This window comes from Pseudophryne corroboree, chromosome 4 (assembly GCF_028390025.1).
Source record: "Pseudophryne corroboree isolate aPseCor3 chromosome 4, aPseCor3.hap2, whole genome shotgun sequence".
Lineage (NCBI taxonomy): Eukaryota > Metazoa > Chordata > Amphibia > Anura > Myobatrachidae > Pseudophryne > Pseudophryne corroboree.
In genome coordinates this window covers 111,012,557-111,027,245 of record NC_086447.1, presented here as the reverse complement: position 1 = coordinate 111,027,245, position 14,689 = coordinate 111,012,557, and the positions used below count along the sequence as shown (strand labels likewise).

Sequence of the window (14,689 nt, the reverse complement as noted above, 5' to 3'; positions counted from 1 at the left end):
CAATGGCGGAAGCCACCATGATTCTTCGCTGGGCAGAAAATCATGTAAGCGCTTTGACAGCAGTCTTCATTCCGGGAGTGGACAACTGGGAAGCAGACTTCCTCAGCAGACACGATCTCCATCCAGGGGAGTGGGGGCTTCATCAAGAAGTCTTTACAGAGATTGCAAGTCAGTGGGGACTTCCTCAAATAGACATGATGGCGTCACGCCTCAACAAGACGCTTCCGAGGTATTGTGCCAGGTCAAGGGACCCTCAGGCAGTAGCAGTGGACGCCCTGGTGGCACCGTGGGTGTTTCAGTCGGTCTATGTGTTCCCTCCTCTTCCTCTCATCTCAAAGATATTGAGAATCATAAGACGAAAAGGAGTACAGACAATTCTCATTGTTCCAGATTGGCCTCGAAGGGCCTGGTATCCGGATCTGCAGGATGTGCTCACAGAAGATCCGTGGCCTCTTCCTCTCAGAGAGGACCTGTTGCAACAGGGGTCCTGTCTGTTCCAAGACTTACCGCGGTTGCGTTTGACGGCATGGCGGTTGAACACCAGATCCTAGCTCGGAAGGGCATTCCGGACGAGGTCATCCCTACTCTGATAAAGGCTAGGAAGGAGGTGACAGCGAAACATTATCACCGTATCTGGAGGAAGTATGTCTCTTGGTGTGAAACCAAGAATGCTCCTCCGGAAGATTTCCATCTGGGCCGTTTTCTCCACTTCCTACAGACTGGAGTGAATATGGGCCTAAAATTAGGCTCCATTAAGGTTCAGATTTCGGCCCTATCCATTTTCTTTCAGAAGGAATTGGCTTCTCTCCCAGAAGTCCAGACTTTTGTGAAGGGAGTGCTGCATATCCAGCCTCCTTTTGTGCCTCTAGTGGCACCATGGGACCTTAACGTGGTGTTACAATTCCTTAAGTCTCCCTGGTTTGAGCCTCTTCAATCCGTGGAATTAAAGTATCTCACTTGGAAGGTGGTCATGTTGTTGGCCTTGGCATCGGCAAGGCGAGTGTCCGAGTTGGCGGCTTTGTCTCACAAAAGCCCCTATCTGATTTTCCATGTGGATAGAGCTGAGTTGCGGACTCGTCCTCAATTTTTGTCTAAGGCGGTTTCCTCTTTTCATATGAACCAACCTATTGTGGTGCCTGTGGCTACGCGGGACTTGGAGGATTCCGAGTCCCTTGATGTGGTCAGGGCATTGAAAATTTAAGTAGCCAGAACGGCTCGGGTTAGGAAAACTGAGGCACTGTTTGTCCTGTATGCAGCCAACAAGGTTGGCGCTCCTGCTTCTAAGCAGACTATTGCTCGCTGGATATGTAACACGATTCAGCAGGCTCATTCTACGGCTGGATTGCCGTTACCAAATTCGGTAGAGGCCCATTCCACTAGGAAGGTGGGCTCTTCTTGGGCGGCTGCCCGAGGCGTCTCGGCATTACAGACACGATCTCCATCCATGAGAATGGGGCCTCCACCCGGATGTGTTCGCAGAGGCAACAAGCCGATGGGGTGTACCTCAAATAGACATGATGGCCTCTCGTCTCAACAAGAAGCTTCTTAGGTACTGTTCCAGGTCGCGAGGCCCACAAGCAGTGGCAGTGGATGCCCTGGTGACTCCGTGGGTGTTCCAGTCAGTGTATGTGTTCCCTCCACTTCCACTCATCCCAAGGGTTCTCAAACAAATAAAAAGATCAGGAATTCCGGTGATCCTCATTGCTCCGGACTGGCCAAGAAGGGCTTGATACATGGATCTTCTGGCATTACGGCTGGAGAATTCGATGCCTCTTCCTCTTCGCGAGGACCTTCTACAACAGGGTCCGTTTGCCTATCAAGATTAACCGCGGCTACGTTTGACGGCATGGAGGTTGAACGCCAGATCTTAGCTCGGAGGGGCATTTCGAACAAGGTTATTCCTACTCTGATCCGAGCTAGGAAGGGGGTAACATCTAAACATTACCATCGGATTTGGAAAAAGTATGTCTCTTGGTGTGAATCCAAGAAGTTTCCTACGGTGGAGTTTCAACTGGGTCGTTTTCTCTTTCTGCAAGCAGGTGTGGATGTGGGCCTGCGCTTGGGCTCAATCAAAGTCCAGATTTCAGCCTTGTCCGTTTTCTTCCAGAATCAATTGGCTGCTATCCCTGAGGTTCAGACTTTTTTGAAAGGAGTTCTGCACATCCAACCACCCTTTGTGCCTCCTACGGCGCCTTGGTGGTGCAGTTCCTGCAATCGGATTGGTTCGAACCTTTACAGGAGGTGGACGTAAAGTTTCTTACTTGGAAGGCGGTCACACTGTTGGCATTGGCATCTGCAAGACGTGTGTCGGAATTGAGAGCATTGTCGCACAAGAGTCCCTACTTGATTTTCCATGAGGATAGAGCTGAGATCAGAACGTGTCAGCAATTTCTTCCAAAGGTTGTGTCGGCTTTTCATATCAGCCAACCTATTGTGGTGCCAGTGGCTACTGACACCTCAATTAGCTCAAAGTCCTTGGATGTTGTGCGGGCTTTGAAGATCTATGTGAAGAGAACTTCTCGTCACAGGAAATCGGACGCTGTATTTGTCTTTTATGATCCCAACAAGATTGGGTGTCCTGCTTCTAAGCAGACAATTTCTCGCTGGATCAGGCTTACTATCCAGCATGCTTATTCGACGGCAGGATTGCCTATTCTGAATACTGTTCAGGCCCACTCTACTCATAAGGTGGGTTCTTCCTGGGTGGCTGCCAGGGGTGTCTCGGCTTTACAGCTTTGCGGAGCAGCTACTTGGTCAGGGTCGAACACGTTTGCTAAGTTCTACAAGTTCGATACTTTGGCCTCTGAGGACCTAAAATTTGGTCAATCTGTTCTGCAGGACCCTCAGCACTCTCCCTCCCATACTGGGAGCTTTGGTATATCCCCTCAGTACTAAATTAGACTCCAGCATCCTCTAGGACGTAAGAGAAAATAGGATTTTAATTACCTACCGGTAAATCCTTTTCTCGTAGTCCGTAGTGAATGCTGGGCGCCTGCCCAGTGCTTCGTATTTCTGCATAGTTACTTGGTTCAGTATTGTTGGTTCAGTCGTTGCTGAAACATTTCAAGTTGGTTAGCTTGGCTTTCCTTTTGTTATGTGTGAGCTGGTGTGAATCTCACCACTATCTGTGTATTTCCTTCTCTCGAATTATGTCCATCTCCTTGGGTACATTTTCCAGACTGAGTCTGGTAGGAGAGGCATAGAGGGAGGGGCCAGCCCACACTATTAAACTCTTAAAGTGCCAGTGGCTCCCAAAGGACCCGTTTATACCCCACGGTACGAAATTGGACCCCCAGCATCCTCTACGGACTACGAGAAAAGGATTTACCGGTAGGTAATTAAAATCCTATTTTTTTTTCTTTCAGTATTGTTGTTAGAAAGTAAATGCACCTATAAATTACCTACACACTCGTAACATTGCAGAATAGTGACTATTATTCCTGAGCAGCGTTCACCATCTCCACTGACCTGTCTCTTATATAAGCTCTGTAACTGAAGGAGGGGGGGGCGGCGACACTACATGGAATAGCTTCTATTTGCTCTTCAGGGCTCTTCCAGTTAAATTTGTTTCCCAAACGTATTCTTTCTTTTGTGCGTCTGTGTGTGAGACTATAGTTAGAAATGCAGATTTCTGTGCCGACCAAACTAGTCATGAATAAAGCATTTTTGCATGACCCAATTTAATATTCTCTAAACTTCCTGGCGCTCCAGTTCAGCAAGTCTGAGGTCTTAGCTTCTGTCATGTTACGTGTTATGTTATCTAGAGGTCTGCGTTTTGTGATACGTGTTGTCACCGCATGGCCGCAGTAACTGTGGGACCTGCAGCCTGAACACACAGCAGGAATTCATATCCCATAATAACGACAACACTACAGCGGGAAACGCATTCACTTCTGAACAAACATTCACTTGATATTGTGCCCTTGTTCAGTGTTCCAAGAACTGTGCTCCAGTTCACTGAACCAAGTGACTAGACTGCTGTGATTAAGCTTTGCAGGGTTAGGGACACATAATGCAGCTGTTAATTAATAACATTAATCAGAGTTCATCCTCCTGGGGTAGGAATAGCCTCTACTGAATTTGAAGGCATGGTTATTAGTTTTATTTCCATGGTTATTAGTTTGATTTCCATGGTTATTAGTTTGATTTCCCATTGTGGTTAATATTGTTCAAGTAATTGAAAGGGTGTAGTATGGTATGCCGGTGGCCGGGCTCCCGGCGACCAGCATACCGGCGCCGGGAGCCCGACCGCCGGCATACCGACAGTGTGGCGAGCGCAGATGAGCCCCTTGCGGGCTCGCTGCGCTCGCCACGCCATTTTATTCTCCCTCCAGGGGGGTCGTGGACCCCCACGAGGGAGAAAAAGTGTCGGTATGCCGGCTGTCGGGATTCCGGCGCCGGTATACTGTGCGTCGGGATCCCGACAGTCGGCATACTGAAGACCACCCGATTGAAAACATTATGATGTCATAGGAACAAAATAGTCCTGCTTTTTGCCAGTATTAATTGGACTCGTATTGCAGTAGAAAGTATTATTTTGCAGAACGAGTTACGTCATCATCCTGTAATTTTCAATTGCACTGAATTTACAGAGTCAGCCCAAAGGTTTAAAGTTCTGTTCTGTCCTGTAGCTTAGGTTTAATTTCAGCCCCGGTTATGGTTATATGTTCTACTCATGTTCTCATGGGTTTCCTTCCATACTGGTCCGGTAATTCACTTGTGACTAAGTGTTCCTCGTGGGCGTGTCTGCACAGGGGCAAAGACCAAGGTTCCAGAACAGTATTCTGATTCTACAGCATATCTGAAAATGTTGTTGCATTAATAGGATAATGTGATACTTATTAAATTCACTTTATGCTAATGTCTTCCCTGGTGTATATCCGAGACGCCCACATTCAACGTCTTTAGTTGTGGAAACTTGCACAGGGCCCAATGCTAGGAGCAGATTCTCCATCAGAGTATGGCCTCCAGTGTACATGATTGTGCGTCTGAGTTCGCAACCACATCTGCGACAAATCCACAACACTCCCATTACATGCTCATAACATGGGCCATTTTCACACGTCTGAATAACCACCTCCCAGTCAGTGCCAAAGAACCTCCAACACATTTTCATTACGAGTCTGTGACTCTTGAACGATACTGCAACTTTGTTCGCACACACCGCTGTGCAGCTTTGACGCATGCGCAGTTGAAACACATTGACAAATTCCGTGAATATCAGCATAGTGAATGACTCAGGATCAGGTCTCTGTTGTCTGATTTAGAGAAAGTCAAGTTGATCCTTTGCAATAGCCAACACTTGTCTGTTGGCCAGGGCCCAACCCCTAGTGATCTTTAAAATATATATATATATATATATATATATATATATATATATATATATATATATATATATATATACACATATATATGCAAATTTGGAACGCACACACCTTCAATCGTTTTGTCAGGGTGCTCGGTCAAATATTAACATCCAAACGTTGTGACAAAGATCCACAAAAACCAGCACACCTTGTGTAGCAGTAAACAATTTACTGAATCCTCATTTTAAAGTGCACCGTGCATAAGATAGTACAAATCGTATACTTAGCAGTTCAATTCACAATGGTAACCCCGCATATTGGCAACTCCAACAGCTGTTTCGGTGCAGCAGCACCCTCGTCAGGGAAAGCCAGCAGTATGTATGTATATATATATATATATATATATATATATATATATATATATATATATATATACACATACACCAAAAATAGCAGCAGTCTTGGCGGGCTTGTGACAAAGCAACATCACTAGTGCTATATGTATATACGTTTTTATTATGTTACACATCAGTACTTGGAACGTTAATTTAACATCTTTTATCCTCCCCTTAGTGAGGAATTATAGTAGAAACATTAAATAGAATCCTAGAATATTTCCACAGTCATTTGATGTTGGAAAATAAATGATCGTGGAATTCCAGAAGCTTTTAAGCTACAGCTTGTTCTGTCCCTGCTCATTTCAAATGACTGCCGTGTTCACATCAGCACAAAGTATTTCAGTGATTGTGCTGATCATGTGGGAGGCCGTGACCTGTCCATTGATATAATAATGCTAGTGAGGACAGGACTAGAGGTGACGGCGCAGGGTTATGATGTGAGGTGGGCAGTGAAATGAAATTGAAAGGTAAGCTAGTGGAGAAGTGCAAAATGCACAAAGCAGTGATATCAAGCTCCAGTCAATCCCATGCAGGAACATTGTTGTCAATCCATATGTGCAGAAGGGAAGATGTAGGCGCACTGCGCATGTGATGCCAGTGAGATGCAGGGGGTGGGGCCTGACATGCGGGGCGGATTAGCCCTGTGATGGGCATCCCCCCGCATGGCAGAGAAACTGATCGTAGATGTGCTAAATTTAGCACATCTACGATCAGGTCTGAATTACCCCCGTAGTCCACTGGTCATACACCAAAACCTGATTACATGGGGAGAGTGGCTAATACCCATCTAGACATTCAGATTGTGGTCATTGGAATTATGAGCATGAGACACCAGTCATTGGCAAAGAGATGTGGCTGGGAGAGAGCATGGGCTAAATGAGGCTGGAGACGTAGGGAGAAGAGGAGTTGAGTGGGAGAAGTTTGAATTCGAATTCTGAAGGGGACAGGAAGCCAATGAAGAGACTGGCAACATGAGAAGAAGAGAGTAGAACGAGGCAGGCAGAGGGGAGACTGAAGAGGGGTGAGGCAGGATTTCGGCAGGCCGGTAGGTTTCAGGCAGAAGAGCTTGGATGTGAGTTTTCGTGGCCTCCAGGAATTATTGTGGAGCTGGAAGTGGCAGGATTGGGGGTGGGAATGGACAGAAAGCAGGAGGAGATAGCGTTCAGGATGATCCAGAGACAGCGGGCTTGGGGTCAAAGGAGACGGAGATGTTATCTATTCACAGGGAGAGCAGAAAAAAATTGGCTTTAGAAATGTTGAGTTTGACAACATCTTCAAGGAGATAACTGACATATAAGAGGAGGTGACACCAAGAGGACAGAAGGTGAGCGGGAAAGGGTTGGTAACATCTGCATACAGGTGGTATTGAAGGCTTAAAGTCATTCTAGGTCTCCTCTTGCTGCCATGCTAGCCATAACGATTGCCAATCAGGATTGTCCAATATTTCTCTGACGTCCTAGTGGATGCTGGGAACTCCGTAAGGACCATGGGGAATAGCGGCTCCGCAGGAGACTGGGCACATCTAAAGAAAGCTTTAGGATCACCTGGTGTGCACTGGCTCCTCCCCCTATGACCCTCCTCCAAGCCTCAGTTAGATTTCTGTGCCCGACGAGAAGGGTGCACACTAGGGGCTCTCCTGAGCTCTCTGTGAAAGTTTTAGTTTAGGTTTATTATTTTCAGTGAGACCTGCTGGCAACAGGCTCACTGCATCGAGGGACTAAGGGGAGAAGAAGCGAACTCACCTGCGTGCAGAGTGGATTGGGCTTCTTAGGCTACTGGACATTAGCTCCAGAGGGACGATCACAGGTTCAGCCTGGATGGGTCACCGGAGCCGCGCCGCCGTCCCCCTTACAGAGCCAGAAAAGCGAAGAGGTCCGGAAAAATCGGCGGCAGAAGACGATCCTGTCTTCAGATAAGGTAGCGCACAGCACCGCAGCTGTGCGCCATTGCTCTCAGCACACTTCACACTCCGGTCACTGAGGGTGCAGGGCGCTGGGGGGGGCAGCGCCCTGAGACGCAATAAATCGATATAAAAACCTTATATGGCTAAAATAAATGCATCACATATAACTTCTGGGCTATATGGATGCATTTAACCCCTGCCAAAACATACAGAAAAAGGATGATAAGGACGCCGAGAAAGGGGCGGAGCCTATCTCCTCAGCACACTGGCGCCATTTTCCCTCACAGCTCAGTTGGAGGGAAGCTCCCTGGCTCTCCCCTGCAGTCACTACACTACAGAAAGGGGTTAAAAAAAGAGAGGGGGGCACAAATTAGGCGCAGTATATAACAATACAGCAGCTATAAAGGGAAAAACACTTATATAAGGTTATCCCTGTATATATATAGCGCTCTGGTGTGTGCTGGCAAACTCTCCCTCTGTCTCCCCAAAGGGCTAGTGGGGTCCTGTCCTCTATCAGAGCATTCCCTGTGTGTGTGCTGTGTGTCGGTACGTTGGTGTCGACATGTATGAGGAGAAAAATGATGAGGAGACGGAGTAGAGTGTCTGAAATAGTGTTGTCACCCCCTAGGGGGTCGACACCTGAGTGGATGTACTGTTGAAATTGCGTGACAGTGTCAGCTTTGTATAAAAGACAGTGGTTGACATGAGACAGCCGGCTACTCAGCTTGTGCATGTCCAGACGTCTCATACAGGGGCCCTAAAGCGCCCGTTACCTCAGATACAGACGCCGACAAGGGTACGGACTCCTGTGTCGACGGTGAAGAGACAACCGTGATTTCCAATAAGGCCACACATTGCATGATTGAGGCAATGGAAAAAGTTTACACTTTTCTGATAATATGAATACCACCAAAAAAATGGGGTATTATGTTTGGTGAGGAAAAACTTCCTGTAGTTTTCCTGAATCTGAGAAATAAAATGAGGTGTGTGATGATGCGTGGGTTTCCCCCCGATAACAATTGATAATTTCAAAAAAGTTATGGGCAGTATACCTTTTCCCGCCAGAGGTTAGGGTGCGTTGGGAAACACCCCCTAGGGTGGATAAAGCACTCACACGCTTGTAAAAACAAGGGCTCTACCCTCTCCTGAGATGGCCGCCCTTAAGGATCCTGCTGATAGAAAGCAGGAGCGTATCCTAAAATGTATTTACACACATACTGGTGTTATACTGCGACCAGCAATCGCCTCAGCCTGGATGTGCAGTGCTGGGTTGGCGTGGTCGGATTCCCTGACTGGAAATATGATATCCTAGATAAGGACAGTATATTATTGCCTATAGAGCAATTAAAAGATGCATTTCTATATATGCATGATGCACAGCGGAATATTTGCCGACTGGCATCAAGTATAAGTGCGTTGTCCAATTATTCCAGTAAAGTGGTCAGGTGATGCGGATTCCAAACGGCATTTGGAAGTATTGCCTTAAAAGAGGGGCTGTACCCCAGGTCGCCTCTCAAAATAAGACGCCGTATTATCAGGCGCAGTCCTGGTTGGCAAGCGGGCAAAAGGGTTCCTCTTTTCTGCTCGTGACAGAGGGAGAGGAAAATGGCTGCAGAGATCAGCCAGTTCCAAGGAACAGAAACCCTTTTCCGCCTATGCCAAGCCCTCAGTATGACGCTAGGGCTTTACAAGTTCAGGCACGGTGGGGTCCCGTTCTCAATGAATTTCAGTGCGCAGTGGGCTCACTCGCAAGTAGACCCCTGGATCCTTCAGACCAAGGGTATTTCAGGTTATGGTACAGAACTGTATCAGTTCGGACGCTGCCGTAGGGATGGTCCACGGCACCCCGGGTCTTTACTGAAGTAATGACCGAAATGATGATATTCCTTCGAAGGAAGGGAATTTTAGTTATCCTTTACTTGAACGATTCCCTGATAAGGGTAAGATCCAGGGAACAGTTGGAGATCGGTGTAGCACTATATCAGGTAGTGTTGTGGCAGCACGATTGGATTTTCAATATTCCAAAATCGCAGCTGGTTCCGACGACTTGTCTTCTGTTCCTAGGGATGATTCTGGACATAGTCCAGAAAGAAGGTGCTTCTCCCGGAGGAGAAAGCCAGGGAGTTATCCGAGCTAGTCAGGAACCTCCTAAAACCGAACCAAGTCCCAGTGCATCAATGCACAAGGGTTCTGGGTAAAAATGGTGGCTTCCTACGAAGCAATCCCATTCGGCAGATTCCACGCACAGTGGAACCTACTGGACAAATGGTCCGGGTCGCATCTTCAGATGCTTCAGCGGATAACCCTGTCACCAGGGACAAGGGTATCCCTCCTGTGGTGGTTGCAGAGTGCTCATCTTCTAGAGGGCCGCAGATTCGGCATTCGGGACTGGGTCCTGGTGGCCACGGATGCCAGCCTGCGAGGCTGGGGAGCAGTCACACAGGGAAGGAATTTCCAGGGCTTATGGTCAAGCCTGGAGACATCTCTTCATATAAACATTCTGGAACTAAGGGCCATTTACAATGCCCTAAGTCAAGCGAAACCCCTGCTTCAGGGTCAGGCGGTATTGATCCAATCGGACAACATCACGTCAGTCGCCCACGTAAACAGACAGGGCGGCACGAGAAGCAGGAGGGCAATGGCAGAGGCTGCAAGGATTTTCGCTGGGCGGAAAATCATGTGATAGCACTGTCAGCAGTGTTCATTCCGGGAGTGGACAACTGGGAAGCAGACTTCCTCAGCAGACACGACCTTCACCCGGGAGAGTGGAGACTTCACTCAGAAGTCTTCCACCTGATTGTAAACCGTTGGGAAAAACCAAAGGTGGACATAATGGCGTCCCGTCTAAACAAAAAACTAGACAGATATTGCGCCAGGTCAAGGGACCCTCAGGCAATAGCGGTGGACGCTCTGGTAACGCCGTGGGTGTACCAGTCAGTGTATGTGTTCCCTCCTCTGCCTCTCATACCAAAAGTACTGAGAATAATAAGAAGGAGAGGAGTAAGAACTATACTCGTGGTTCCGGATTGGCCAAGAAGGACTTGGTATCTGGAACTTCAAGAGATGCTCACGGACGAACCGTGGCCTCTATCTCTAAGAAAGGACCTGCTCCAGCAGGGGCCTTGTCTGTTCCAAGACTTACCGCGGCTGCGTTGGACGGCTTGGCGGTTGAACGCCGGATCCTGAAGGAAAAAGGCATTCCGGATGAAGTCATCCCTACCCTGGTCAAGGCCAGGAAGGACGTAACCACAAAACATTATCACCGCATTTGGCGAAAATTTGTTGCGTGGGGTGAGGCCAAGAAGGCCCCTACAGAGGAATTTCAACTGGGTCGTTTCCTCCATTTCCTGCAAACAGGACTGTCTATGGGCCAAAAATTGGGGTCCATTAAGGTTCAAATTTCGGCCCTGTCGATTTTCTTCCAAAAAGAACTGGCTTCAGTGCCTGAAGTTCAGACATTTGTAAAAGGGGTACTGCATATACAGCCTCCTTTTGTGCCTCCAGTGGCACCTTGGGATCTCAATGTTGTGTTGAGTTTCCTAAAGTCACATTGGTTTGAACCACTCACCACTGTGGACTTAAAATATCTCACATGGAAGTGACGAGTTAGCCCTGGCTTCAGCCAGGCGTGTGTCAGAATTGGCGGCTTTATCATATAAAAGCCCTTACTTAATATTTCATTCTGACAGGGCAGAATTGAGGACTTGTCCTCAATTTCTACCTAAGGTGGTTTCTGCATTTCACATGAACCAACCTATTGTGGTACCTGCGGCTACTAAGGACTTGGAGGATTCCAAGTTGCTTGACGTGGTCAGGGCCCTGAAAATATATGTTTCCAGGACGGCTGGAGTCAGAAAATCTGACTCGCTGTTTATCCTGTATGCACCCAACAAGCTGGGTGCTCCTGCTTCTAAGCAGACGATTGCTCGTTGGAGTTGTAGTACAATTCAGCTTGCACATTCTGTGGCAGGCCTGCCACAGCCAAAATTCTGTAAATGCCCACTCCACAAGGAAGGTGGGATCATCTTGGGCAGCTGCCCGAGGGGTCTCGGCTTTACAACTTTGCCGAGCAGTTACTTGGTCAGGAGCAAATACGTTTGTAAAATTCTACAAATTTGATACCCTGGCTGAGGAGGACCTGGAGTTCTCTCATTCGGTGCTGCAGAGTCATCCGCACTCTCCCGCCCGTTTGGGAGCTTTGGTATAATCCCCATGGTCCTTACGGAGTTCCCAGCATCCACTAGGACGTCAGAGAAAATAAGAATTTACTTACCGATAATTCTATTTCTCGTAGTCCGTAGTGGATGCTGGGCGCCCATCCCAAGTGCGGATTGTCTGCAATACTGGTACATAATTATTGTTACCAAAAAAATTCGGGTTATTGTTGTAGTGAGCCATCTTTTCTAGAGGCTCCTCTATTATCATGCTGTTAACTGGGTTCAGATCACAAGTTGTACAGTGTGATTGGTGTGACTGGTATGAGTCTTACCCGGGATTCAAAATCCTTCCTTATTGTGTACGCTCGTCCGGGCACAGTATCCTAACTGAGGCTTGGAGGAGGGTCATAGGGGGAGGAGCCAGTGCACACCAGGTGATCCTAAAGCTTTCTTTAGATGTGCCCAGTCTCCTGCGGAGCCGCTATTCCCCATGGTCCTTACGGAGTTCCCAGCATCCACTACGGACTACGAGAAATAGAATTATCGGTAAGTAAATTCTTATTTTTTATATATGACTTTGACCAGGCCGAGATGTTACTTGCTTAAACAAAATGCCTAAATCACACCTGTTTGGAAGCCTTCGCTTTCAGTAGGCTGTCAGTCATTATTTATTACCAGTTATTTATATAGCGCACACATATTCCACAGCGCTTTACAGAGAATATTTTGGCCATTCACATCAGTCCCTGCCCCAGTGGAGCTTACAATCTATATTCCCTACCACATATACACGCACGCACACACATTCATGCTAGGGTGAATTTTTTTTTTTATTGGGCGTCAATTACATCCCAGTATATTTTCGGGTTGTGGGAGGAAACCGGAGTACCCGGAGGAAACACACACAAGTATAGAGAGAATATACAAACTCCACACTTTAGAGCCATAGTGGGAGTCGAACCCATGACCTCAGCACTGTGCTAACCATTACACAATCCGCACTGTGGTATGTTTTTCACCACTACCTGTGTGTCTCACCAAATTTTCTAGATGTGCGTCTATCTGCACTAGACTAGTAGGTGACAATGAATGACAGCACTGTACACCTGCCTTCATGTTGCACTTGTGTTAGTAGATAACAGGCATAGTTGATTAATGAATGTATTATATTTACATCTTAACTTTATCTTGTGAATTGCTGAGTGAATTCAAATAACATTTATTATGATTTTCATCAGCTATCGTCTTCCAGTTCTTTGTTTGCTGCTGAACACGGTGGTACTACACTATGTTATTGTGCTGTTATTAGTTATTAGTGTCTTCCTTCCCATAGACTCACGCACCGCTGGCATGGACAGAAATGATTAATCACTGATTTTTTGTTTGCCTTTTACCCCCAGGCCATCTACAAAATGGTGGGCACCGTGATAATGATGAAAATGAATGAGGACGGCCTCACGCCTGAGCAGCGGGTAGACAAGATCTTCAGCAAGATGGATAAGAACAAAGACGACCAAATTACGTTGGATGAATTCAAAGAAGCCGCAAAGAGCGACCCTTCCATTGTATTATTGCTCCAGTGTGACATTCAAAAATGAGCTCACCTGACGCGTTTCGGACTGCACAAAAATGTCAATGTTTCATTCAGTTTGCAGCTATCTCCACGACTATTACAGAAAACAAAAAAAAATAATCAAAAATAATTGCTTGGACTACCTATAAATGGACTTGCTTCTTGTGTTTGAGACACTCGTGTGCATGAGAATGTCATTTGCTGAAGATTTTAAAAGTATATAATATATATAATATATATATATATATATATATATATTAAAAACTAAAAAAAAAGAGGAAAAAAAAATTCTGCCACAATGTGAAGTGTACAATGTAATTTCATAGGTCCCGAACCCCTGTGCATCAGTAATGTAATGCATAATGCTATTTATTGTTTTACTGATGCTAGCTGTGTGTCTCCTTTTACGTGTTAGTGGTAGTGACACTGGTTACCATGGCAATGTTACTGTTCCGACTAGCTCATTTCACCTGCTGTAAAGTAGTCCCGGGCAGGCGGAGGGACATGAACTCAGCTCATGGATCTGCTTACGTCCCTTTTCACACGTGCTCGTGATGTCGGTGAATATAAATGTAATTAATTTGCATGCCTCTTAGGTTTGCCTTAATTCTTACCTCATTTGCATCGTTAGCGAATTTGGAAAGAGCCGTATCAGAGAGAGAGAGGGCGTATAAGCAAGTCACAAGTCCCACTGAAACCCCCAAATTCATCCAGAGAGATATTATAAATTACTATAGAGAGATGTATGTATATATATTAGTTCACAGATATATATGTATGTTTATGTATATAAACATTATATACATATGTACTCATACATAAGATGCATATATGAAAAAATATACAGATGACCTATTGTTTCAATGGGAGTGTGCGCAGTATTGATTTCTCAGAAAACTGTATTTATGATTTCTGACTGAATTTTCAAAAGAGGTTGCAATATATGTCCCAAAATAAATAATTTATACCATTTGACTCTTCCCCACCCGGGATCCAGAATCTCTTTCTAGGATTAGGGGTCATTTCTGGATGCTCAGAACATTACGGTACACAGTTCATGTTAGCTGTGGCTGTTATTGATAAGGGCAGGGGTACAGAAAACGCAAGCGGCATAAAGGAAAAATAGGTGTACATACGGTGAATGCATCATATAGAAGGCACCTTATCTGGTACAATAAATAAATATATGTTTCAGGATTTGACAAATTCCAAGTGCCAGGTCGCTATGGCAACTGATTTTAGTCCTGGCGACTAGGTTTCCGTGTCTGTCACATGAGGAGGCGTGTGTGCCCACCCATATTCAATCTGTGTGGCTCCGCCTTCTGCCCAAAAGATGCCAGTAAGTGGGTGGC

General features: G+C 46.3%; 1 protein-coding gene across 1 annotated transcript in view; it reads left to right on the top strand.

Moving 5' to 3' along the window:
• VSNL1 (visinin like 1) overlaps positions 1-14,312 on the top strand; it is a 276,191-nt gene extending 261,879 nt beyond the window's left edge. Inside the window, exon 4 of the mRNA XM_063915355.1 lies at positions 13,165-14,312. Within this exon, the coding sequence (XP_063771425.1) occupies positions 13,165-13,362 (198 nt within the window). The 3' untranslated portion in view covers positions 13,363-14,312. The remainder of the gene's footprint in view (positions 1-13,164) is intronic.
• Positions 14,313-14,689: the final 377 nt, after the last annotated feature.